The sequence below is a fragment of the Phaethon aethereus genome (assembly GCF_964289735.1).
Source record: "Phaethon aethereus genome assembly, chromosome: 3".
Lineage (NCBI taxonomy): Eukaryota > Metazoa > Chordata > Aves > Phaethontiformes > Phaethontidae > Phaethon > Phaethon aethereus.
The window spans coordinates 33,755,873-33,783,087 of record NC_138576.1 but is presented as its reverse complement, the minus strand read 5'-3'; the positions used below and the strand labels follow the sequence as shown (position 1 = coordinate 33,783,087).

The 27,215-nt window shown below is 38.0% G+C and overlaps 1 protein-coding gene across 1 annotated transcript in view; it reads right to left on the bottom strand.

Moving 5' to 3' along the window:
- The window catches only part of COL19A1 (collagen type XIX alpha 1 chain), a gene marked incomplete at its 3' end in the record, with an annotated part of 197,051 nt that overhangs the window by 107,467 nt on the left and 62,369 nt on the right, over positions 1-27,215 (bottom strand). Inside the window, exons 10-11 of the mRNA XM_081998313.1 lie at positions 25,353-25,406; positions 21,123-21,167 (exon numbers count right to left, since the gene is read on the bottom strand). Coding sequence (XP_081854439.1) covers positions 21,123-21,167; positions 25,353-25,406 — 99 coding nt within the window. The remainder of the gene's footprint in view (positions 1-21,122; positions 21,168-25,352; positions 25,407-27,215) is intronic.

Genomic DNA, 27,215 nt, shown 5'->3' with positions numbered 1-27,215 from the left:
CTGTTAATGATACTAATCAGGAATTCCTGATATCCTTTGTTCCAAGCATTTTAAAGTACCATTGTTAACAATAGCTGAAATACTCGCCAAAGTACGCAAGCTTTACAGTGTCACTAACTCAGTGGTGATGCCTTACAATTTTTAACCTCTGAAACTCCGTGATTTTACCCTATATATCTTTAAGATAGTTATGGCTTGTTTTTTTTTTTAAATACTCTTCTGTGTTTTGTTACAGATCTGTCTCAGCAGAATGCTCTATGTGAATTTTCTTTTCTCATGACCTTTTCTCCAAGCTTCTTTTAACCTGAATTCAGCTCATAGAAAAGCTTATTGATTTTTCCCAAATAAGTAATGAATTTAAAAAAATCAGCATCTTCGGTTCAAAAAAACCCCCTATGGGTCTTTCCAGTTTTGCTGACAGATGTCTGGAGAGCTGGGGTTATGAAGGGCTGCATCCCAATAACATTCCTGCTGACTGAGCTGTAGCCCTTCTGCAGCATGTGGGGAAAGCGGCAATACTCAGGGTGAAGCACCTCAGGACAGCTGAGACACTACACTATTTAAAAGGAGTGGAAATCAAGGCAGACTAATGGTCTTGTCTCAGTTCAGACTGGGAGGAATTATGCAAGGAAACAAACGAGTGATGCAAGAAGCTGGTTTCCAAACAGGGTGTAACCCTGTATCACGTAAGACTGTTACCTAAGCAGGGTCAGAAAGAGAGAGCATAAAACATTACTAGAAATAGAAGTGTATTTCTTCAAACTAAAATAAACAGTGATGACCTGGAAGGATGTCACCATGAAGCTTGTGTCTTCCCAAACCCACCTATTTAGGATACTCAGACACAGCAAGAAAGGAGGTGACCACAAAGCTCCATAGGCATCAGTTCAGAGCTCAGTAGATACATTTATCAAGAAACTGTAACCAAAAAAACTTCTGAGTCCAAACTGCACCATCGCCGTCCTGTGAAAGAGCCCCAAACAAAAAGCGTCATGCCTGACCAAGCCGGATAACGTGTCATCGGGAGACAGATCTTTCCTTCCTGCTTCGCTTACATAGACTGAGAAATACTGAAGACGTTCATAGTGGCTAACTACTGCTTAGTGACACGCATCACGTTTCTAAGCAAGCTCTAAGCATTTCTAAGCCAGAGAGGCTATATAAAGGCAAACTACCACCTCAACTGAGTCCAAAATCTTAGGCACAGAATGATCTGAAGCCAGGCCAGCCCGTGGCTCCAAAATTGCGCTGATGAATTGCCTCTTCCTGTCAGCAGGAATGAGGCAGCCACCCAGTTTTATTCTTCATAGAAAAACCTTAAAATGCAAAATGACTGTGATCAATCAGAACAGCGATTGAAAATATCAAGTCCAATAAATGTTACAGTGTAGTGCTCTCCAAAAGGAGAAATCAAAAGCGCAAATAACAAGTAAAGAATAATCCCTGTAGCACTACTGCAGAAAAGGATCTGGGAATTATCATGGATCACATAGTGAGCGGCAGTCTGTAACACAAAGCTATTTTTAAAAGGCCAGACCTCATTCTGGGATGACCCAAATGCAAATTGAAAAAAACAATTATTGTGGTTTACTTGCCACTGATGAGAACAGTGAAAAACAGCTCCTAGTTCAGGGCATCATATTTTTCATGGAACATTGTCAACTTTTAGGTATTTGCTCTTCTCCAAACCAGAATGACAGAAAGTTTGAAAAGAAAAGTCAGAAGGAAAGAGTGAACATAGGACATGCTGATGAATCTCAAATATGGGAAAGAATGCTATGAACAGAACAGTAACTTTTCCATAGTAATAATACAAATAATGGGTTTAATTTGTAGCCAAAAAGGATTTAGTTTGGGCGGGGGGAGAAATTGGGATGGAAAGGGCAGAGAAGAACTGTAATGATCTATCTAAGAACGAGTGAAACTGCCTTAGCTGTAGATTTTACTTGAGAATGCTCTAGACAGACTTGATGATACTTCATCGTATGTGTGTCTTTGTGGGGATGAGGTAGATATAACCCTATACACTCTTCCAGGATAACATTTCCTCTAGACTGCTCCTTGGTTCTGCTATGATTGCTCTCCCGTGGAAAATGTGACAAAGTCACACGTTAAAATAGTTTTAGCTTTTCTTAGGACGATGTCCTTACTAAGTAATGATTACAGCGTTTGCAGGATGCACATGTCTTAAGGAGTCAAAATTTTCTCATTAAATAAATAAATTCTCTTTTTACATGAAGGCATTGACAGACAAACATTGATTCAAATGCCAGCAATATGCAGGATAACAATATGACTAAGCTGTTTGCACTGTCACTGTGCCATTATCACCAAGCGCAGTGATTGAGTAGTATCATTTCAGAGATAAAGAACAGCAAAATAAATAACACAGAGGAAACAGGAGGGGACAGATAAATGTATTCTGAAGAGTTCGGAACCTCTCTAAATTGAAGGATTGTTTCCGCATTCAATCAAGTCATACAGTTTAGGCATACTTTTACATTCTTCATGAAAATTAAACTCTCACATTGCAACATCCACAAACGCCAAGTTCTAAAATAGTCTATCAATTCCATGGCATCCTGGCAGGCAACAGTGTCCTCAGTTATTGCCTTATTGAAATCTTTTCTTACGTAGCCTATAGAACTATGATATACATGAGAACTAAGCCTTCAGAAAACTAAAATTCTATTCTTTCACATCTAGAAGATACGACAGCAAAGCTACTAGCAACACATTATTGAAAACACAAGTGAACAATCTTTGATCTCTTAATGTGTTCCTTACAGATCTCTGAATCTCACCTTGGTCCTTATTTTCAGTGTAACCCTATCTTAAGGGAATGATGATTTAGGAAATCTAAAAGACTGCCTAATATTCCCTGATGCCGACCTGAGCTAGTGCTTAAGATCATTAATGAAATACTAAAAGGCATTAAATAATATTGTGATAAGTGGAAAAAATAATCTTTGTAGAATAGTACATTACATACATTTTCATCGAAGAGACTTGTTAGGGTAAAAGAATCATAAAGATACAACTTCATCCTTTTGGATGATAGAAGTTAGCCAGCACAAGAAGAAAAAATTGAGATTTTAGGTAACTCCTGCTTGGTAATATTTGTACAAAAAATAACCACAATCTAACATTTAGGTTTTTGTATTCAATAATAAATGCCCCAAACGAATGTATTCAGGCTTGAGATGCTCACACTGGCCTTGCTTTTTGCCACATGAAATTTAGATGTTGTGGTTTGCAAACTTTGCTCTGTATGCTATCCTGCCATAGCTCTTCCAGCTATCACCATTTCGCTTTATTTTTCTTTAAACCTTTCATTGTAAAGGAGAAAAACTAAACAAAATCAACTTCCAAAATGCCATTATTGGTAATTGGGTCATTATTTGATCATATATTCCCAGACTTAACTTGAAAAAGAAATTCTAAACCTAAGATTAAAGTTTTATTCATGAAATTAAGAAAAATAATACAATCTAAAGCATGAACTATCTGAAAGCAGAGTTTCAGTCACCTAGATAATATGTATTCTTAACATCCACTTGAATATATTAATATTCTCTTCAGAGAAAGCACAATCAGTCAGGTAATATGTGTTTATAAGGAAAAGTCATAGAATCATAAAATCATTAAGGTGGGAAAAGGCCTTTAAGATCAGCAAGACCAATCATCAACCCAACACCACCATGCCCACTAAACCATGTCCCAAAGTGCCACATCTACATGTTTTTTGAACATTTCCAGTGATGGTGACTCCACCACTTCCCTGGGCAGCCTGTTCCAATGTTTGACCACTCCTTCTGTAAAGAAATTTTTCCTAATTTCCAGTCTAAACCTCCCCTGGTGCAACTTGAGGCCATTTCCTCTTGTCCTATCACTAGTTACTTAGGAGAAGAGACCAACACCCACCTCACCACAATCCCCTTTCAGGTAATTGTAGAGAGCGAGAAGGTCTCCCCTCAGCCTCCTCTTCTCCAGACTAAGCAACCCCAGTTCCCTCAGCCACTCCTCATAAGACTTTTGCTCCAGAAACTTCACCAGCTTCGCTGCCCTTCTCTGGACACGCTCCAGCACCTCAACGTCCTTCTTGTAGCGAGGGTCCCGGAACTGAACACAGTATTTGAGGTGCAGCCTCACCAGTGCCACGATCACTTCCCTACTCCTGCTGGCCACACTAGTGCTGATACAGGCCAAGATGCTAAGTCAATATACTTTTTCTTGATGATCTTCATTTGCAAATGATACTTCTTATTTACATGCAGAGGCTTTAGTGGGTGTAAATTGCTTTCTAAAATAACTCAAAGCTTCCCCTGAAAAATCAATATGATGCTTATTTCAAGAATTTATTCTACAAAAGAAATCATATTTTAAAGACTCTAAAAAACCCACTGTGAATAGTAATGGATATTCTATTCTTTTCTTTACTCACTCCATCTGGCTGACTTCTGCAATACATTTTATACATTGAATGTCACTTCAGTTTAAAAATTGGTGTATTGCACATCATTTATGATGCTATACCTTTCCTCATAATCCAAAAGCAAAAGGCTTTCCAAACTATAAAGACTCATGAACTCAGTCCGACAACTCATACATGCAACTTTCCAGGAAGATGCTATACAGGGTACATTCATGGTCCAGTTTTCCTCTCCTACAAGTGTCTCTGGCTAATATAATCTGCAAATATAAAACCAACAATCATTTCTATAAGTCATCATTTACACTTCTACTCCAGACTTGCCTCCTGTCCAAGCGAACATCTTAACTTTCCAGTACCTTCTTGTTCATATCTAACCATCTGAATTAGTTTTAAATGTTTCTTTCAACATTTTTTCCTGGAGAAAGTTTCCTCTTTTGTCACTGAAAAAACACCGGTTCTATTGGTCACCAAGAACTGGAATAAGCCTCTCTGATACAAACCACATCCAGACCATAGACATAACGTTTTCCAGCTTTCTACAGAGCCACCACTTTCATCTGGACTTGATCATACTATTTTCACAAATGCTCCATCATCCTGCCCTCACCCACCCATTAGGAATGTCATCGCTAAAACTCTGTTCATCATTTATCTTCTCCTTTGCTGGTTCTCATGCACACATACTTAAATACTGGGAAATGTAAGTACTAAACTCAGTGCACAAGTCAGGGTTGCAAGGCTTACAAAGTCATACCATTTATCCCCATACAAATAACATCTCCCTTCAGCCCAATTCTTTGGTGTCATGAGCTCACAACCTGGACAATAGGTGAAGCATCATCTTTCATAGTATTTATTCTTTAATTAACTAATCAAATCTGCTTGTTATGTAGATATCCATCTTCTGTCTTACACCTTATATTTTAATTATAGGATCTTTGGGATGAGATAAATGGTCTGCTCTGTCTTTTTACTGTGCCTAACATAAGGGAATCATAATACATGTTTTGAGTTGCAGAAATATTTGAGCTTTTACAGAATTTTGCTCTTACATCACTCATGAACAAAACTAATAGCTGAATTTGGCTCTAAGTTTCCAGTGGGAAACTCCACAATAATTTTGAATTTAAGTATCTTGCATATCTATCAAAAGATTAAAACCTAAAAAGAAAAAAGCTGTCTCATTTAATGACCACATTATTTTTCCCTTTCTCAAGTAAATACTACAAATGAATTTGACTTTCAGCTACAATTGTGTACAATTCTATCTGCTTTTTAGTGAGGAGGTTTCTGTTTATACTGGCTTAGTGTTACCATTGAATGAAGATTTTTCCGTAGGAAGAATAAACTAGTTTCTTTTCAAGGCTGGTCTCCTAAGGCAACCTAAACCCAATCTGTTCTCGTCAGCAGCTGACAAATAGTACTGCTTTCACAGAACTCTAGTATTTTTTAGACACCCGTGCTTTCATGGTTTTGGCAGACTACTGCTACTGTTATTTAGACTCTAAAAGACGTTCTGCAGATGGTTAAAGTAATGTCAAGTGTTTGCACAAGCTGATGAACTGCTATGTCTTTTCTGCAAAGGCTGCACCTCTAGTTCTATTTCTATCACTCGACAACCGAAATAATAGCATTTTCTGTAGCTGTGACTATTAACTGTGTTCATCAGGCCCATACAGATAGCAGTACCGGTCACCTCTATTTGCTTAGACTACTGCAAGTAGCTTAATAAGGTCATAGAAATGCATACTTTAGACCAGGAAATTGGGGTTTCAGTAAAGCTCTCGTTGACCTTGGTACAATCTAAAGGTGTGATGTGTTCAGTCTTCTGATGGATACTTACCTAAGGATGAGGCTTGATCTCTGTTTAAGGTAAGCACACCTTGCTCAGGCTTCACTAAGGCCACTTCAAAACACAGCTAGAAGCGTAGGAAATGGCTGCCTTTTGCATAAAACTTAGTATTACTATTATAAAGCTAATGCAGGAAGTTTTCTCTCTTTTTGAGAGGATCAAAATCCACAGCTCCGACTTCGCTGGCAACTGTCCATACAACCAGCCCATAGGGTACTGTGCATGAAAACAATTGTCATAATTTGAGCTCTGTCTACTGGCTGGCTATTGACAACAGAAGCAAGTTCAAGTTAACACTGGCCCTCAGTAAGTACGTAAAACTCGTAAGGGTACAGGGCAAAACTTCTTTCTTTATTTATGCACAATATATAGTGGCCTCACCAAAAGAGGAAGATCAATGATATGCTCCCTGTAGACATCTAAGACAACTCAGCCTCCACTTACTGTCACAGAAACTCTGAACTTCTGTTGTAAATTAGCTGTTCTTCTAAGCTAGCTTCTTTGGTGTCTTAAACTAAAATTTAATAATACACAAAGATGGCCAATGAGTGTACTGTACAAAGTAGCAGCATAGAGCTGCTGATTGGGTTAACTACATTAGGCACATACTTCTGTACAATTTACCATTCTTTAACTTCTGTGCAGAACTTTGATAGCACCCTTAATACCCTTGACTTGTGTGCCTGCTATGTCAGGTCTTCTTCAAAGTATTTTCTAGGTACGCCTGCATTAGCAAACAGTGTGGCACAACAGAAAAGATCTATGGAGCAAATGATGCAGAGTACTAGGCATCCACACTAGTTCATATGTATTTTGTTGAAGGTATTCCAAACCCGCCTTGGAGTAGCTTTAGACAGTTTTCAGGAACTCAAGAGTCGTTACCAACTGCAGCATCTTAGGCTTGCTCCTGGAGTACATCTTTCAGCTTAGCTTCACCCAAAAGGAATCATATTGTTCTTCTCCAGCCCCAAAAGTCATCTATATAGGACTGCAGCACCTTCTGGTCATTAAAATATGCTTATTCTTCTGGAATACCTTGGTTGCTGAAGAAAAGCCAGACAGCAGTCTGCAGAAACAAAATTTGCTGGGATATAACCCAGTAAATGGAGGCTTTTTTTGGTCAAAACCCTTTGCTGATTTATTTACTTTACTAGGCATCACACAAACAGTTGCAATAGCAGTGCACAGGGACACTGGGGACAGGAAGAAGCAGCTGAAAAGAAGTACATGGGGAGGAAGACTGTTTTTATCAGACAGTATTATCTTAACAAACAACAACTACTGCCAGGTGGAGAAAAAAAAAAAAAGTGTTTTGGAGACTTAAATACATTTAAACATTGCTGAATTTTCAGTAGTAACATCCACACCTGTTTTTGCAGGTTGTAGAAAGCTTCCCCAGCTCCCACACAGACACCAACTTTTATTTTTGGTATATTCATGAACAAAGGTTCTGTCATCTGTTCTACAGTGACCAATGTGAATAGCCATTTTGTTGTTTCTTCTCTCATCAATCTCTGTTCATGAATTCTGATCCTTATCCTAATTGCAAAAACTCTCTAATCAGATACTCAAAATTGCAAGAGCCCATTTAGAGAGCCCATTGACTTAAACACATGCATTTCATCTGCAAATTTACTTCTTAGCATTCATGCCTATTTTAGAAATATCACATAAAAGAATTTTTAAAAAGGTCACACAATATGAGGCTAAACTATAAAAACTACAATGCTGCATAAGCATATATGGAATTTATGCTAAATTACATATTTCCAATAGTGCAGCATCAATAATGTTTTATTAGATTATCCTATTGCCTCTTCTCATTAGATACCTGTCAATACTCTCTTTTTCATAAAGAATGCAATAGCGCATACAACATAATCTCACTGATAGTAGCAGCTGCAGTGTATGGACAGCCTCCTTGCTGTGGAGCCCCACCAGCTTAGTCTTACAGTGTATCTTTGCTCAGCAACTCCCAAGAACTGCCCCCCATTTGAAATAAAGGAGACTCACATGTCAGGAGCTTTATTCAGTTTGCTATGTTAAAGTAATAGACGCACCTGCCAGCAAGGATTCAGTTGTGCTTACTCTCTATTGCTGCAGTGCTTTCTTCCTCCAGTGCCTCCTTTTTGGCTTAAAATTCTTGGTAAAGAAAGCATTTTGTTTAATAACTGCATTGCAGTAAATCAAAATAAGTCAGTCAGAAATTATGTAATTTATAAATCTATTAATTGGTATGTCACTAAATATTTTTATGATTGTAATATGTTATATTTCCGAGAAGAGGATTACTTATTCTATCACACACTTAAATACATATGTAAACATACAAGCATATCAGTGTAAACGTGCACGTTCAACCGGAAATTGAGGAAATACACTCATTCAAAATTAAACCTATCAAGAAGAAATATCCCACCTAGACTACACAGTCAGAAAATAATGAAAATGACAGCCATATGAAACTACTTCAATATTCAGTCCTGGCTATCTGTAAGACCAGATGAGTGATACCACCTGAAGTTATCCAGAACCCATGAGATCTGTAAGCAGCTGAAGTACTCACGTTATCGTACACTGTTCCTACAATGCTTCTCACAGCATTTCCAGTTAAAGACAACTCTTTCCTCAAAGATATTATGCAAAGGTATTAGTGAAATGTAAACAGCTTCTGGAAAAGTAAAATAGGGAAAGAGAATTGACAAATATCTGCATGGGTGCGTGTCTGCCCAACAGGAAAGGTAAGTTCTGAGCCAGAAAAAAGGGAAGAGAGAAGGCACAGATAATCAAGAATAAGTAATAAAAATAGCAAGCAGACCAAGAAATAAATCCAGAAACAGTGATAAGAAAATAAGTTTGAACAAAAATGACTGGATGTTGAACTTCAGTCAGACCTGATTCTCTGAGATTATCTTGTGGGAACACTCATATGATGGGCTATTTCCAGGCCTCCCTCTAATCCAATTGAGGTCACATTTAATTTGCAAATTAATTCTATTCTGGCATTTCTTATCTTTTGACTCAGCAATCATCTTTTTTAAATTCAGTCTGTTCACATTAATAAATAGTAAACAACAAAAACCATCTGTCATAATGAATTACAAGGCCTCTCACCAAAGATCATCTGTGGAGTCAGAAGAGAGAATATTTTAATTCACGGCAATAAGCTTTATCACTTGAGCTAAAAGGCTAGGTAACTGCAGCAGAGGATGGCCCCTCTCTTCTGGTGAACTAAATGCACAGGCTGAGCATGGGACACCTTCCAGTCATCACGGAATACAAACAATTCACTAACCAAGCTGACAAAAAGCAAGGAAAACAGAAATTCTGCATTCTACTTTTGACTCTGAAAAGGAATAAGGTTTACGACTCACGGACTACATCCAGACCACATACCTTCTGGAAGGCAGTGCAGTCAAATGGAAGAGCTAGGACACACTACAAATCTTGGGTTTTTCCCCACTGTAGTACAGATGTACCCCCAGTCTGGCTTCTGAATTACTCTCAGTCTCTTCCATCTCTCTCAGAAATACACGTACATACACCATCCATTCTTCTTTTTTTCCTCAAGTAGCCCACTCAAGCTCCATTCCCACCTCTACCCTCTCTCCTGTACGCAGTTGCCTGACCCAAGCCCTAGCATTCACCCCACTAGTGCTACACAACCCTCAGAGTTGTTAAATGGAAACCAGGACCTCAACATGTCTATGTAAAGAGAGGGTGATGCTCTGCTCTCTACCACTGCCAGTGGGTATTTGCTCATCCAGAATATTTTCTCAAATGCTAAGTGTGCAGCACTCCTTATAGATAAAAACCGTTATATTAATTTTAAATTACTTATCATTTATCAAAATTACCATGCAAAAGGTTTACAGCCTTAGATGTTTCCAAACTAGTACATCTTTCCTAGGCATTCACAGCTGTAATGGTACCCAGTCATCCATCTCTGGATATGTCTTCACAGAGATCTCCAAGGTGGCACAGAAGCAACCATTACCGGAAGCAGTACATCCAAATGACCTGGCACTCTGCTCATGCTATTAAACCTTAGATCTCAGAGTGCCCACTAAAGAAACTGCAATGCTTCTGATCCCCCAGATAGCTCAGTCAGAACAGGCTTGCCTTGTTTCTGCAGAGCACCACGTGTGCTTTCTTGCCCAGAGCTCCACACCTGGGCCTACCATGCAACAGGCTTCCTACATTGTGGGAGCAACTGGAATTTGGGGAGCTTTGTGGACTGAAGTAAATTGTACTAAATATGTGCAAATGGCCATTTTCAGAGCTTAAGATTACACCAAATCTTGGTGGAGAGGAGTCAGCCTGAAACAGATACCTTTCTAATGACAAAAAAAAAAGCAGCACATGTCAGATAGTATATTTCTAATCCAAGGCAGAAAGAGCTTGAGTTCACACCAGCATTTAGGTATTGGCAAAGTCACTTCTCCACTAATCTTGTTCTCAGCAAGACATGAATTCTTTACACTCAAACGTCATAAAGAAAACCATTTTGAGGTACATGACTAAACCTGGTTATGATACCAAATTATACAGAATAAAACAGACGATGTTCAACTGTGACAAAATCAATATGGACATGATGAGATAAAATGACACAGCAAAAAAAAGGACAAATGAAGTTCAGTGTAGGTATATTTAAAATGAGGAAGAGGGTAAAATCCTTATGTCCCATATGTAGCCATAACATCTGTGAACACAACCACGGCTTCCTAACTGCAACAACTCAGTGTTCAGTTGGAAAGGACCAAGAATGAGATCTTGAGGTCACATTCAAAGCTAAAGAGAGGGTAAAAAAGGGAGTTCCATGTGAGGAGATATTAAAAAGGCACAGTGAATGAAACAAATAATTTCACTGTGATACTATATGGACTGAAGTTCTTGTCTCTACCATCTTTAAACACTGCAGCAGAACTCAAAAACATTCAGAGGCAGCTAGTAAGGATGATCAAATACAGTTTTCATAGTAAGAGATACCAAGTAAGCTGGTATTCTTCAATTTGGAAGAGACAACTCAGGAACACACGATAGATGCTTATTGATTCTTGGTTGACACTGAAAAGGAGAACAGGAATCTTCCAACAGAAGTAGAAGGGGACACCAAATTAAATTAAGAGGAAGCAGGTTCCAAATAAACAAAAGGAAGTGGCTCCTTCAAACACAAGGATATATGGCATAATTCCTCACCACAGGACATTGCAGATGCTTAAAGTTTACATGAATTCAAGGGAAAATTGCACTCACTAATGGAAGAGAAGTCTATTGAAGGCCACTAAATTCACTGAAAACACATCTGGCTGAGACTTCAGCCTCAAATAATCAGAGGCTGAAAAAGTACATGGGGAGAAGCTCTGTACTTGCTTACTTTGTCCTTATGCTTTCCCTCGGGCACCACTTCTGGCTATCATTATAAGCAGGATGCTGAGCCTGATGAACCTTTAATCTGACCAAATGGGTACGTGTAAGTAAATTAAACAGTGATACAGCTTGAGACCGGGAATTTGGTCATCTATATCATTAAATTGATAGACCCCAGCTGTGAAGGTCTCTTGCAGACATTTCAATGAGTCCAGTTAGCATTTCCCCACATAATTCCCAGGCACAGTTCAAAAGTGAGCATAGGCTAGGGACTATTCCCAGCAGGCAGTTTTGATTAAGCCTGTTTCAAAGGGCAAGAAACTTAAACAGTATGAAGATGGCCAAATCAAGCCAAATACCACAGAACTACAGGATAAGCCCTGGTAATGTTTAGTTTACTAGGATAAATGCAAATGTGACTGCTTTTATTACAGGTAAAGACTTCCTATAGTATTAATATGCTTTTCCTTTTCCCCTAGCATATCTGTGTACAGGTGTCTCTCTTTGTGATCGTATAGGATCTGCTTAGTAATGAAAAAAATTCTGTCAAATAAAAACGCTTGCATGCCCATTCATTGATATGGTTGTCTTGTAAACAATATTTAACCTCAAATGACTTCATTAAAAACATTCTAAAACACTACCCACAATGTGAGAGCAGAACGATTGTACAAGCAAAGCAAAGAAACACATTCTCCCCAATCCCAAAGCTTAAAAAGTGCAAATAGGTGACTAAATAGTTACAAGATGAGAAAGAGAAAACTCTAATACTTTCTTATATAGCATTAGGAGAAAAGTATGAAAAAACTCAGTTCACATTTACATCCACTGGTAAAGCACCCAGTCTTGACTGCATGAAATAGGATTTAAAAGACTTCAAAGAATCTTCACCCCACTCCAATAAAGTACTTATATTGATAGTTAGCAAAGGTAAGAAGCCACATTTTCAGCACAGTGGCACTGACTCCACGACCATCCAAACAAACTACGAAATTGGACTCTCAGTCTATAATGCGAAATGCACGTTCTTACATTACTCCAGAAAACATTCAGACTATCAGGTCTGTATATGCAGTAGCCACAGTTACATCAAGATTTAAAGCTTACTGAATTTACTCCTCTAATCTTTTGTTCAGACTGAAGCATTTCTAGCAGAATCTACAGCTGAAAAATAGACACACTGCACTAATACACAGGAGAGTTACTATCTGCTTCTCTTAATTGTAATTTTTTATTATTTTTAATTATAGACCTTTGAGGTCCACGGTTGCCTTCTATCCAAGAGTAATAGCTTCTATTTTTCAAGTAGATTGGAAGCTTCCCCAGTACTTGAGCTGTCTTATGTGGACCTATTTCATCACTGCAATTTATGGTACAGACATCAAAATATTAGAAAGACTAAATAATGACTAACTTCAGCTAGGGTCTTAGAAAAGAAAGGTGATTCCTTCTTTATTCAGTTATGCTTAATTAAGAAAAGGATATTGAAGACTGTGAAATAAAAGACTACACCTGGGGACACACTGGAAGTTTATAGCCTTGCGTGTTTTGATGAATGGATGATAGAGGAATATTTTATTAGGTGTGATAAGATGAAGTAGAAAATGTTGAACCTGCAGGAAATCTTCTTGACACTAAGATCTATTAGGAATTTTCTTCTAAAGGAAATGGAGGAAGCCGTATTTCCTGGGATAATTCAAATTGTACTTCACAAAATAGTAAATATATACAAAGAACATCCTGCGTTTAGAGGAAAATGAAGCAGATGATAATTTTTTCTACATTTAGGCTGGACAAGCCCCAGAATCTTTCTCTCTTCTCACATGTATACACAGGCAAAAGCACAATCAAAACATACAAAAAGTAAAGATAAAAGACAAAACTTTGCCAAAGACCAAGTGTTCACAAGCGCGTATTACAGCACATATACTGCTACATAACTCAGCTCCAATGACATCCAGTTTTAAAATCCTCTATTTCAAGTGTGAGATGGGAGGGGAATATGTTTTACAAAGGAAAGCAACCAGTCAAGGAAAACTGCAACTGAAGAGTCCTTCTCCAGAGCACAGCCATCCTTCCTACTCTATCACTCACAATGCCTGAGACTTCGAGGTATCAACCAGTACTGCGATTTACTCTATATAACAGCACCTTACTTGCCTCTCTGAGTTAAAACAGAAACAGGGATTTTATGCTAGTGTTTTGAAGCAGTTAAGCAAGACAAGGAATTTAGGTTTCCCAGCTCTGTGAAATCACTGTTATGTACTAGTGACAATCCAGTCATGTTTGCTCAGCTATAATTAACATGTAAATGTGTTGGTTTTTCTATCACCACTATTCCAAACAAAACATAGGTTTGTTCCACACATGCTGCCAAATTATAATGAAATGCATAGGGCGTTCAGGTTCCATGTGTCCCACAAAACTGAATTTCCAGTGTTCTAGCTCACCTACAGAAAGAACCATATCTGTGAATTATACTACTAACCAAGAAGGCAGACAAGATGACAGAAAAATGAGGACTCTGGGTAAAGTACTACCTGAAGTGACCAAAGGAAGCAAAAGTCAGGAGATAAAAGAGAACAAATTACAGATTTAACAAAGAAAAAAGGCATCTTAGAGGTTTTTTGTCTGATTGACTAAGAGGCTTTGGGCCAGTTCCAACTCCCAAGTGATGCAGTTGCTTCAGGTATCAAAATAAATAATAATAATTAAATAATAATCCTATTTGCTACATATAAGCTACTTATGCCTGGGGTGGGGAAGGGATATTGAGATAATGATACCAAGGACAACTGAATTGACCTCAGTATTTATTGCTACAGCTGGTTTTGGCTAGGGTAGAGTTAATTTTCTTCATAGTAGCTAGCATGGGGCTATGTTTTGGATTTGTGATCAAAACAGTGTTGATAATACAGGGATGTTTTTGTTATTGCTGAGCAGTGCCTACACAGAGTCAAGGCTTTTGCTGCTTCGCACTCCACCCTACCAGTGAGTAGGCTGGAGGTGGCCAAGAAGCTGGGAAGGGACACAGCTGGGACAGCTGACCCCAACTACCAAAGGGACATCCCATACCATATGATGTCATGCTCAGCAATAAACGAGGGGGAAGGTTGGCGGGGGGCCACTGCTCCGGGACTGTCTGGGCATTGGTCATTTGCATCACTTGTCTTTCTTGGGGTTTATTTCTCTCTGTTATTTTCCTTCTCATTACATTTTTTATTACTATTCTTATCAACGTTATTTTATTTTATTTCAATTAAACTGTTCTTATATCAACCCATGAGTTTTCTCACATTTACCCTTTCAATTCTCTTCCCTCATCTTGCTGGGGAGGTGAGGGAGTGAGTGAGTGGCTGTGTGGTGCTTAGTTGCTGGCTGCAGTTAAATCACAACACACAGCAACAGAGATTTCAACCTCTGTAGGTTTCAAGAATCTCAGACCTAACTTAGAGTCCCTTTCTTGATTAAGCTTATAACAGCTGCCAAACTCAAAACATTGTATGTGTCCACTCATCTTAACTGAAGCGCTTAAACATTGTGCCTCAGCAAATTAAGAAGCTACAAATTACAGTACAGAGGATGACTACTGGAGAGGCAAGCCTTACCTGAGAGAAAGACAGAAGATTTATAATTGGGTATTGAGATTTCTGAAATTATTTTTTTTTTAAATTGCTAGTGACAACATATAACTAGATAACCTATCTCCTCCCCAAGGGCTGCACTTAAGCAACTCAAACCAACTGGTGATTGAGGTAAGACTCTGCCCTTTGTTTTTCTTTGGTGGATTTTGGTTTTCTCTATTTAGAATAAACTGATAGTCATTAAATGATGCACCAAGTTTTGTGACAAAGCTTTAAGCATATGTTTTAAGAAAACCTTGTACTTCTAACTTTGTTGTTCTAACAATAATGGAGGTCCATTTTGGACCTTTTTTTAAATCAAGGTTCCCCCTGTCTTTAAAATATGTTATTTTGGGGGTTCTGTGGTTTTTGTTCCAGCTTGTAGGCTTGTGAGATACTCATAGCAGGAACACATGTAACTTCACTGCACTGCAATTTCTATATGGTTCAAATTCTTGTAGGTGCATTATACAGCAATTCTCTGCATGTATTCTCTGTATCAATTATTATTCCTTTTTTAACATTTTGTATTTATAGTATTTCCCAGATGTATCGAAACCAGGATTAGAGACCTCTGACTGTTAGAACTCTGCCTCAGAAGCTCCATCTACAAGCTGATGGGAAGGCAGGTTTTATTTTATGTGTAACCCATTTCAGTACCTGGGTCTCCTTCATACTGTGAATTGTCAAAGACTGACACCGATTTTATTTTTCAGAAAGTAATTGCTTTATGTTGGGACATTGGAAGAAAGCAGTCAAAAAAAGGAAGAAAGAAGAAAGCAATACACAGAAGGCTATAAAAATGAAATAAGAGGACTCACCTTGTAAATAAAACTGTATTTAGAAGATGCAGGGACAGAACATCAGCTATGGGAATTGCCACAGCTCAGGTGAATGGAGCTGCGATCAGACAACCAACAGCTGCATAGCAATTTTCATACTAATATATTTTAAGATTGTCTTTTTTTTGGGGTACTTAACAAATTTTGAAGACAACGTTAGATTTCATTTAAGTTCAATAATTTATTTTGTAACTATTTTTATTGGAAAATAAACTATTTCATGTGATTTCATCAAACCTAAGCTAAAAACAACCCAGAGAATGCATACATACCCATCATCAAAGCAACCGTGTACAATGCTACCCAAACAAGCATTCCATGACAGCTTCTATGAGGAACAGAACATGAGCTGGCAGGTGATCAGATATTTAAGCAAGAGCACTGGTCACTCACAGATGAGAGTGTGTGAGTGTATACACACATCTTAAAAAAAATTGCCTATAATGTATTCTGGTGAAAAATATTAGTCCATACTGTAAATTAAATGTATGTTCACACCGCACCCCTGCCAATATTTGGAAAAAAACACAAAAACAAACAACACCACAGCAAAAACACAAACAAACAAAAACCCCAACCAAACCCCCAAAACGTTATCACTTCTTACTGTTCTCCTTTTTTAAATGGATATATAATGTGAACACATGTGCAGAATCAGAAAAATATCACATTCATGTTCACTATTCATAAAATTACAGGATAATTGAGGATGGACGTGACCTCAGGAGGTCTCCAGTCCACCCTGTTGCTCAAAGCAGGGTCAGCTATGGAGTCAGGCCAGGTTGCTCAGGGCTGGTCTTGAAAACCTCCAGGAAAAGAGGCTGCACAACCCTTTTGGGTAACCTGTTCCAGCACCTTACTGTCCTATCACAGAAAAGTATTAAGTGGGCATTAAAAACAAACAAGGATATACATCGGAAAAGAAACTGTCTTGCTGTTGTCTGTGCTTATCCAATTAGAAATCAACGTAAGTGATACCTTGCATAATTTTGATTAACAGAAAATGGGAAAATAATTTAAAGTAGTCTCATCTACTGTATTTTCACGAAGCAAGCCTTTCTTTAGTTTATTCCCTTTTCTGTAACCAGGATAAAAAGTGCAGACCACTGGAAGAGGAAATTACTTCCATAATAAACAGCAGCGTTAAAATTAAAAAACCCTTTCCTAATGGCTACACAGCATCTTCCTTACTGCACATTCAGCCCATCGCTTTGCACGTTATCTACTATGGACACAGCAGATATACCATTCCCTTCCTCTTTGCAGCAGTTTTATGTATTTGAAGACTGTTTACATATTTCTTTTCAGCTGACTTTACACTAAGTAATCTTCAGTCATGCAATCCTTCCTCAAAGGTTATGTGTTCCTGAGCACCAGCCATTCTCCGTGCTCTCCTGTCAACAGCCTTTAAATTGAAGCCTTACCAATACCAAATAGCACAAGACTATTTAATTAGTGTTGCAGACAATATTCCACTTTAAAACATCTTAGTAAGAATCTTCCATTTGCAACTGCCTGACTCATTTACTTGTGTTCATCTTCTGATTCAAATAAGCCTCAGATTTTAATTTCTGAGTAGATACTATCTGATTTTTCGCAACTCAGACCTATTCTCCCCTACAGGTAGTTCCTTGCACTTGTTCCTTCTGCATTGGATCCTATTTTTTTCAAGCTGTGTCTCTGATTTGCCAAGAACATTCTGCACATTAAAACAGTCTTCCAGTTATTATCAGTCCCTCCTGACTTCCTATCATCATAAAATTGAATACTCATGCTTTCTACCCCATACTGTAAAATTACAATTCTGACAGGATTAGAATGAGGATGGATCCACATGATACAGTCTGCCTTCCTGGCAGAAAACCAATTAAAACTGCTCTCAGTATATACTTTTTCAGTCATGCTATAGAAGGGTAGAGCAATGTTTTTGTTGCTGCTGTAAGGCTATCATATAAGTCAAGGTCATTATCTAAGTAACACAAAGCAAGCAGAATACCAAGGAGAATTAAAACAAGTTTACACTGAGAGTATATTTCCCGTGGGGGGAAAACTTGCAGCATAACACCGGCACACGCAGTTCTGTAGCTTCCCTTACCGGTACTGGCCTCTGTAAGAGAGAACCAAGTTCAATCTGAGACTGAAGAAACAGGGAAAGACAGAACAAGACTTCTGGATTCCTCAAGGAGAACCAAGTGCGGCAAAGAAACCTTTAAAGAGCCTCGAAGAACCTCCCTCAGTGGCTTAAATTATAGATGCCTCCTGTATCTTTAATTTACATACAACCAACCACTTTTGCCTCACTTGCCTACATCTCACTCATGTCCCCAGAGTTTACTCTGCCAAAGCAGAACGCAGCAGAATAAAAGCCAAAGTCAACTAGTTTGATTTGGTGAACCGAGAAGTGTAAGGCTGAGTTGGTTTGAAGTATTCAATCCTACGGAATGATATGGTCGTGAAAACAAAAATACAGGACTGTTCATTTTAATGTACCTCTGCAGAGAGTTTGAAATGGAAAATACCCCATGTTTAAGCAGCTGTGTCCCATTCTAGGTGATATGTGAAACAGTGTCCAAACACTATCTTGTTCTTTGATGTGCAAGATGAGGCAGAGTTTTTTGTATTAGGAAAAATAAAATTTTAAGCTCCAGGCTTTTTAATCACTTTTGTTACTCACAAATCAGTAAAAAAATATTTTATTTTGTGACACTGTGTTAAAATGCAAAGGTGTTGATACATTTTTAATACTGGAGCTCAGTTACTGGAAACAGCATTGTTGCTCTTCAATAATTATTTGAATTAAGGCTAAGCTGAGTAACTGTAAAGCCCAGGCTGACACGTGCTTCCCATAATCTTAAACCACACTCTTTCCTCACAAATCATGAGATGTGGCTTCTGATGAGACTGTCCCAAATTATATTTGAGTAAGTAAAGATCCTTTCACTTGTATATTTCCTTTTATTTGAAGGACAGAATACATTGTTAATAGTTACACTGGAAGTACTTTTAAATGGGATCTTTAATTAAACTTCTGGAGTTACAAGACAAAAAGAAAAAAAAAATGGTCTGAATGTGCTGACTCAGCTTCCAGATGAGAAAAATGTGACTATCAGTGGTTGGGTCATTTTATCTCTGCCTTAAAATAAGGGAAGTCAAGCAAAGAGAGTGGCAGCAACAGCTGGAACCACGTGCCTGTGTCCAAATACAATTTATTCATAAAACTTGAGGAAAGCACAGCACAGCTGCAGAGCAATTATAAAAAAAAAAAAGAAAAAAATCCACAAGCCCTTCAGAACTGATCAATAATGATGCCACCAAGGAAATAAGATCTGTCAGTGGAGTTAGAAACACTTAAGCATAACAAGTGCTGTTTTTTAGAGAATGAATCTTCACATTATAAACGTTAGTTGCTATGGATGCTGGTTTTTACTTCTGATATTTCTTCCTTCCTGATTACTGGAATATGTCCTCCTAAAAAAAACCTCCACAATTTTTAATCTGCTTAAATTCTGTTATTACATAACATGCTTTCTTTAAAATATGAACACTGGAAAGCTGGCTGACACTTCTAAGGAAGTATGGAGAGTGAGTGAATATACCCATATCCAAAGCAGCCTAACTCACAAATATATTGCACTTTTTTAAATTCAGAAGCTGGCACCTATTCTCCATTTTCTTCAGTCTGAATATCGGCAAAATCACAGTATCTGTCGTTCATATCTTTACAACATATAAATTCAGCTGAAATGCTCTTCTGCGCCTTTTTCAGACAGTAAGCTGAAGCACAAAGTAAATATCTAGGGTCCAAGACAGACTCTTAATTCAGGTTGCCTAATCCACATCAGCCAAAACTAGTGAAAAAGCAGTAACCAGGCAGTAACTTGGTTAGGAGCTGAAGTTTCAAGCGTAAAACTATCACCATTGTTACTTTAATTCCTATTAGGCAAGCTAAGAACAGGCTCTTCCTTCCTCCTGTCCCTCAACACAGACTTGCCTTTGATGACCTGTGAAGACCTACTTGCCTGAAGGCACACAAGAAGATAGGTTGCATCATCTAGAGCAACCCAGGCTGGCATTCTGCCAGCCAAGACAGCCTTCCACAGGGCCAGTTTAGTTCCCATTTCAATGCACAAGCTTTTGAACTATTTCTGGCCACTGTGGAGCACCTGCAACTACGGCAAACTGCTTCAAGCTCCATTTCCAATACCTGCTGGTGAAGAACATGGAAAGGCTTCTCCTGGAATTTACACTTGGAAACATTTTCATGGCTGTTGGGAAACTAAGAAGGTCCTTAGGGCAACATGTAAGTCTATCAGGCAAAGGGACTGAACTTCCAGTCTGAGGAAGAGGTAAACACAACTGCATTCAACTTGGACAGTGGCAGTCAAATCAATTTGCTCTGAGTCAGATGTGTGCAGGAAACAAAACTAATGTTAACTAACGTGTAGGTACACAGAAGTATACAAATGACAATTAACCTTTTTCAATTAGCAGTCGGTTATGTTGCAGCAAGTGTTAAATTTTGCTGTTGCAGTAAATTTATGTTCTTAGGAAAAAAAGTGTGTAAAACATTTAGTAGTTGCAATCAACAGAGTAAGTTTCTATAAAAGCGTATTTGTAATGTTTAAAGCAATAATTAAGTACTATAAATAACTACACATCATCTCATCATGCATTCCATACTGTATAAACAGACATTTACTAGTTACCATAGAAATAAGGTAGCAGTAGACACTATTGGAATCCAATGGTTACAGTTCTGTTAGACTTCATTATTAAATCTTTTCTTAAAAAACAAAAAGTGGTTCTAAAAGAAGAACTGATGACACCAATAAGAACCTCCTTGTTCTTAAGCATTTTAGGAATCATTTACATAGCAAAAATTAAGAATTTTATTAATGAAAGAGTTAAGGAAGACCTTCAGAACAAAGCTCGACTTGGTTCATCATATATCAAATCGTTAAACCAAAAAAACCCAAACCATGGACAAAATAATTTACCTTTTCACCTTCTTCACCTTTGCTACCTGCAAAGCCACGTTCACCCTGGAACACAAAACAATAAAATAAACAACTCAAACATACTTCAAATAATTGCATAAAATAGTTTTATTGCACTGAATTTTTATTATGGGATTAAAACAGAAGAAATAATTTGGATTGTTATTATCTCACATTCAAAAAGGTGTGAAACCTCTACAAAAAAAATTACACAACTTTCCACAGTTTTGTTGGTTAACAGTAGTCAATCAATTGATTTTCCATTCAGCCTAAGGAATCTTCTTCGCTTTAAAAATTCTGAACTATTCACTGATGCTAAAGCCACTCATTGCAGTCCTAATATTCATCTGCAGAACCAGTTTTAACACATTTATTTCTATTAATACCTTATTTTTAATTTTTAAATATGACTAGCCAACTGTGAAGGCCTCCAAAACCCAGACTAACTGACAAAAAAATACAGGTATAATTTACTGAAAGAAAACTCATTCCTTTCATTTTGAAAAGCACATGCAAATACCCAAGTATTAGAAAAAAGAGAGGACTGAGTTTTGAAATATTAATTCAAGCTCAGTTTATTTCAGCATACTGAATTCTTTATCTGATGATCTTTCAATACAAAGGCCTGTTATAATGCTCTGCCCGCTCCAACTTGCTAACTTCTAGCTTAGAAAAAGATCTTAATGTACAATCTTAGTATGTTAATGTCTTTGTCAAATAGTCTTCAGCCTGGCTATAACAAGAATAACACCTGTTTTAGATCTTTATTAATGTATACTTGTATGTTTTGCAGGACATACAGCAGACATACAGCCAAAATTCTATACTTGTAGGACAAAAACTAATAAAAATGCCCAAACACTCTCTTTCTCTCTCAAATCATCTATGGGGAGATGCTTTGCATGACGTTGCCAGTCTCTATAACTCAGTCTCACCACCTCAGTATAAGGTACATGATTTTTACAGGACTGAAGATAAAGAGACTGGGAAATCTCCAAAGTAAAGCATAAGGTATTTTCTAAATTACTTTCAAAAAATTAGAGTGAGCAAAGCCTAAAATTTCTTTCACCTTTCAGAGTGGCATTTCCTTATGTAGAAGTCTAAGGTTTAAGTGAGGTTAACTATAATAGCAGTGTGCAACTTGCAAAATTTGTAGCAGCATTTTGTCAAATCTTTCAACTGATAAAGCATCATGGGAATTAAATTCAAAGCTTTGGAGATGTGCATGTATAGATTATCAAATAGTTCTGGACTTTTCATCAACCACCTACAGCGGCTGCTTTTTGTTTGCTTTCTTTTGCCTGGGGTGGCTCATGCAATCAACAGTTTAGGGGTCAATTTTAGAAGCATGCCCAAGACCAAGTATGCAAAATGAGATCTAGTGAAATAACTTTCCATATGTCCTCACCTAAAAATGAGTGGTTAGTTACTGAAATTATTTCTGAATGAATGCAACTTCTGTTCTGCTCATCTAGTTTCCCTTTCTTGTGAAAGGTTGGACCAGAAGATCTTTCGAGGTCCCTTCCAGCCTGGGTTGTTCTATGATTCCCATTCTTGTACATGTGTGGACATACAACACAGATAACACCTATTCACTTTTAACAAAGCAAAATGTTTTCCAACCAATCTTCCACCCACCTTACTGTCCAATTATCTAGTCCATGTCTCACAGATTTGACTACAATGATACGACTGGAGACTGTGCCAAAAGCATGGCTAAAGTCAAGATATACAACATCCACTGCTCTCCCCTAATCCACACAGACAGTCATTTTATCAGAGCAGGCAATCAGGTTGGTCAGGCATGATTTGTCCGTGGTGAATCTATACTAGCTGTTCCGAGGCACCTTCTAGTCCTTCATGTGTTTAAAAATGTCTTCCACAATTTGCCATATAATTTTTTCAGGGACAGGGGTGAGGCTGACTGGCCTGCAGTTCCCTGGATCTTTCTTGAAGATGAATGTGCTATTTGCCTGTTTGCAATCATCAGAAACCTTCTCTAATCATCACGATGATGGCTAATAGAGAGGGCAGCCTTGCAGTGTCATTGCCCAGCTCCCTCATCATCCCTGGATGCATAGTTTGGTATCTTGCAAATGTCCAATTAGCTTAAGTGCTCGTTAGCAGCTCTTCTCCTTCTGTGGTTAATGGCTCACACTCTGCTTCGAGGTTCAAGTACCTGGGAGACCTGAGGGCAAACTTCATTTGCAAGGCCAAAAAGGCATTGGGTACTCTCAGCCTTTGCCATGTCCCCCACTCCATTATGGGTCAACGTTTTCTTCAGCCTTGTTTTTGCTACGGATGCACTTAACAAAAGCCCTTCATGTTGCCCTTCAAATCCCTCATTAGTTTCCATTCAAGATAGTTTTCTAACTCCATTGCCACATGCTCTGGCTGTGCCTCTATATCCGTACTGGGTAGCTCACCCCTGCTTCCACTGTTTGCTTCCTTTTTGCATCTGAGCTCAGTCAGGAGCTCCCTCTTCATCCATGCTGGCCTTCTGCACAGTAAAATGGACTGTTCTTGGGCTTTTAGGATTCTCTCCTTGAAAATAAACTGGTTGAGCTCCTTAGGCTTACAAGGACAGTCTCAATTGTTCCCTGGCTTCCTCTTTGCCAGACTCAACAAACTTACCTGCTTGAAACTCTCCTCAAAGTTCTTGTTTTCTAGGCCCCTGAACATACAGCAGCTCCCTGCTGGACCCTCTCTGGTTTCTCATCTCTTGAAGAAGTGAGGGTGGAAGATGCCCCAAAATGACACAGCATACCAGATGCAGTACCACCAAGCAAAGGGAGGAAAACACCTTCCCCTGATCCGACAGCTGCAGTTTTACTAATGCAGTTCAATATGTGGTTCACTTTATTCCCAATAGGAGAACATTGTTAGCTTATACCCAGCCTCATGTCCACCACCAGGTCCTTTTCAGAATGCTGCTGCTCAACCAGTCACTTCTCTACCTGGACCAGGGCATGGGGTGATTAACTAATTCCTTCTTTTTCAGAAATACAGTCTAAGTGTCCAGATATTTTGCACATATTGGAATTTAAAGAAATTATTTCCAATTAGTGAAAATAAGAAATACAGTCAATAGAAAGTGTAGAGAAAGAAGTTTAGGTAACTTCCACTTGACAACATTAAAAATATAACAATATTAGCCACTGGTAAATTACTTCAAAGAATGCTTGTTTTGCAGAAATAAAAACATGAAAGTTGCAAAATTAACCATTTATGACTGACTTAAATTCTCTTTTCTGTGGCAGAATCCTCATATTAAGTTAGGAAAAACATTTCACACAAGCTTTTTCATGGGCAGTGACTATTCTTGATACTCACTGCAGGATTGCTGATCTGATTTTCAGTGTTTTAAATATGCCAGCAATACAAGTCAATGAGATCCTGGCTTTGAGCATATAAATTGATAGATTGTGGTAAGCATGTTGAGGAACTCAATGCGGGCTACTTCATCTGCAGAAAATAAGTTCCTTCCTTCCCTTTGTGCTACATTACAGGAAGTATCTGCCCTAAAGATACACAAATTAGCCCTTTGCATCAAGGTCATGCTGCAGAACACTTTCTTGAAATTTTAATATGAACAAAATCTTTTTTTTTTTTTGGTGTAGTCTCTTAATTTTTGGAAGCAGCAGAGCTATTTCCCCTACATTTTTCTAAAAGGAATTAGCTGGACAGACACATGTGACATTAAGATTTCATTCCAAATACTTATGGTTAAGCACAGCTGCAAGCAACAGAAAACAAAATCTGACCATGAAAAGAGTCAGGCAACTTTAACAAACGTTACCAGCAAATGTCTCTTTTTGCAATTTTTGGCCTTTCTACAATATTCCACCTCCGTAAAGGAGCAAAAGATTAAAATGGAAGAGTGGAAGAATCAGTGCTGTCCCTCTCCCATTTTGCGAAGACCACGAGACCCTCAAATTTCAAAACTTTGAGTCTGCTATTTTGTGGTTGGAAAGACCTGCACAGTTCTGAGACTTAGGTGACTGCTCTTAATGCAAAATAATACTGACTGGCAGTTTTGTGCCACTCCACCTTACATCCTTTCTCTTTTGAAAGAGAAGCTGGTAGTAAAGTTCGTCTGTCACATTATACAACTCAGAAATTGGATATGTTATTCAAATCCAATTTATGTAGATACTGGACAGCTGGCAAAAGAGATGCTAAGAGCAAAAATACATAAAATGAGACTGCTTTATTCTTTTACTTTTTTACCTTGGAACCAGTAAGACCAGGTATGCCAGGAGCACCTACTAAGCCAGCTTCCCCCTGAAACAAAATGTACATAAGCCATCATTTTACAGACCTAAGTCATGACTGGGGTAAATTAAGAGGAGAAAAAAAAATCTGGACACGTATTACTTCTCATTCCTTTTCTACAGAACAGTTGAATTGATTTCTAGGGTTGTTTACATCTGTTGACTTATATTTGGTTAAAATATATATCACTTTCAAAATACTAGGCAATTAACAATGACAGGTTATCTAACTATGCAGCAGATAGAGCTGCAGATTGCTTCAGACAACTGGATGACAAAAAAGAGATTACAGAATTTGGACCATGTAAAAATCTTTTGAGTTTTATGTCAGGCCCTGACTCAGAAAAAAATACTTCAGAAGACACTTGTGTACTACCCAAGTACCTAAAATGCTAACAAGGGTGCCACAGCATCCACTCTCTCCCTTACACCTATTAGGTGCTTGAGCCCACAGGGATGTACATTAAACCATGAAGTTCCACAGTGAGTTGTATATGTGAAGCAGACCTGGTTTGTAGGCTTTGCTCACTCAAAAGGGAGTTTCAAATCTTTTCTCAATTGCTAGGGGCATGCCCAACATACTCATCAGGAGGAAATGCAAATCTTGATCCTGCGCAGCCAGGCAGACAAAAATCTGTTTCTCCTACTTCCTAAGTGAATGTTCTGTATATGTTGTGGAATTACTGTGCCCTCTACCCCATGTTTTGAAAGAGCAAAATATGTCAGCTGTACAGTTGACTGTTGGTCAACCCTTACCCCCCCAAAACCACTTTCTCCTTGCACTGCCCATGAAAACTAAGAACCTTATTTGTGTTTGTAAATTCAGTTCAAGAAACCAGATGTTTAAAATTTATGCTCAGCAACTGAGCATAAGTATAAACAAGCACCGTGTTCATCAAAAATGTTTTAAGGACTAGTTGAGCAAAAGAAAAAAAAAAATAATCGGTAGCTCTGAGTTGAAAGCTACAGACAATTCAATTCTGCATTTAATATCAGGCTTTCCAAGGAAGAGGTATAATTAAAAACCTAGTAATATCTCATTTAAAATATAAAATATTGTAGCCATTTCCTTTTCCATTCCTTCTTAGGAAAGCTTGTTAAACAATTACAGACCTAGTGAGAACCAGACTTTGCCACTCAAAGCGAAGAACCACCCTCCATTTACAGATTCATGAAATATGTCATCATAAAGTACATTAATTTTGCTTTCTATAAATCTAAAGTTACTGAGCTAAGTTCTCTTAGAAGAATTAATCCGTGCTCATATGACTTCAAGTGGGAGCTTAGAAGACTTATTATAGGAATCTAAAATCAAATGCTTTCTCCATTCCATTCATGGGTCTTAATTCCTTGACAGAAGTTTGTCCTAGTAACTCGCACGCCATCCAATTCAGTTTTCTAGCCAAGCCAGAATTCAACAACAAAAGAAAGTTTTGAAAGTTTGCTTGTTTGATTCCAAGCCAAGCAGAAGAAAAACGCCTCACAGATGCAAAAAAAGAACAGAGACAAAGGAAAATCTCCAATCTCTCTTAACAACAGAAAGAGACGATAAAAGAAAAATTACTCATCAAAATGATACAAGTAATTAAGGAAATAAATACAATGAACTCATTATATACAACTATTAAAATACAGCTTGAAATAGCTTGTGAAAATGGCATTTTTCTACTGAACTCATGGCAGAGTTTTCAATAGCTTCCTTCCAGCTCCCCTCTGTAAAAATAGATGCTAGCATGCTAGGGAAAAATTCTAATTAATCATTACAAGTAATCCGTGATCCTTCATTTTCTCCAGATTTACAACATGAATTCATAAATAT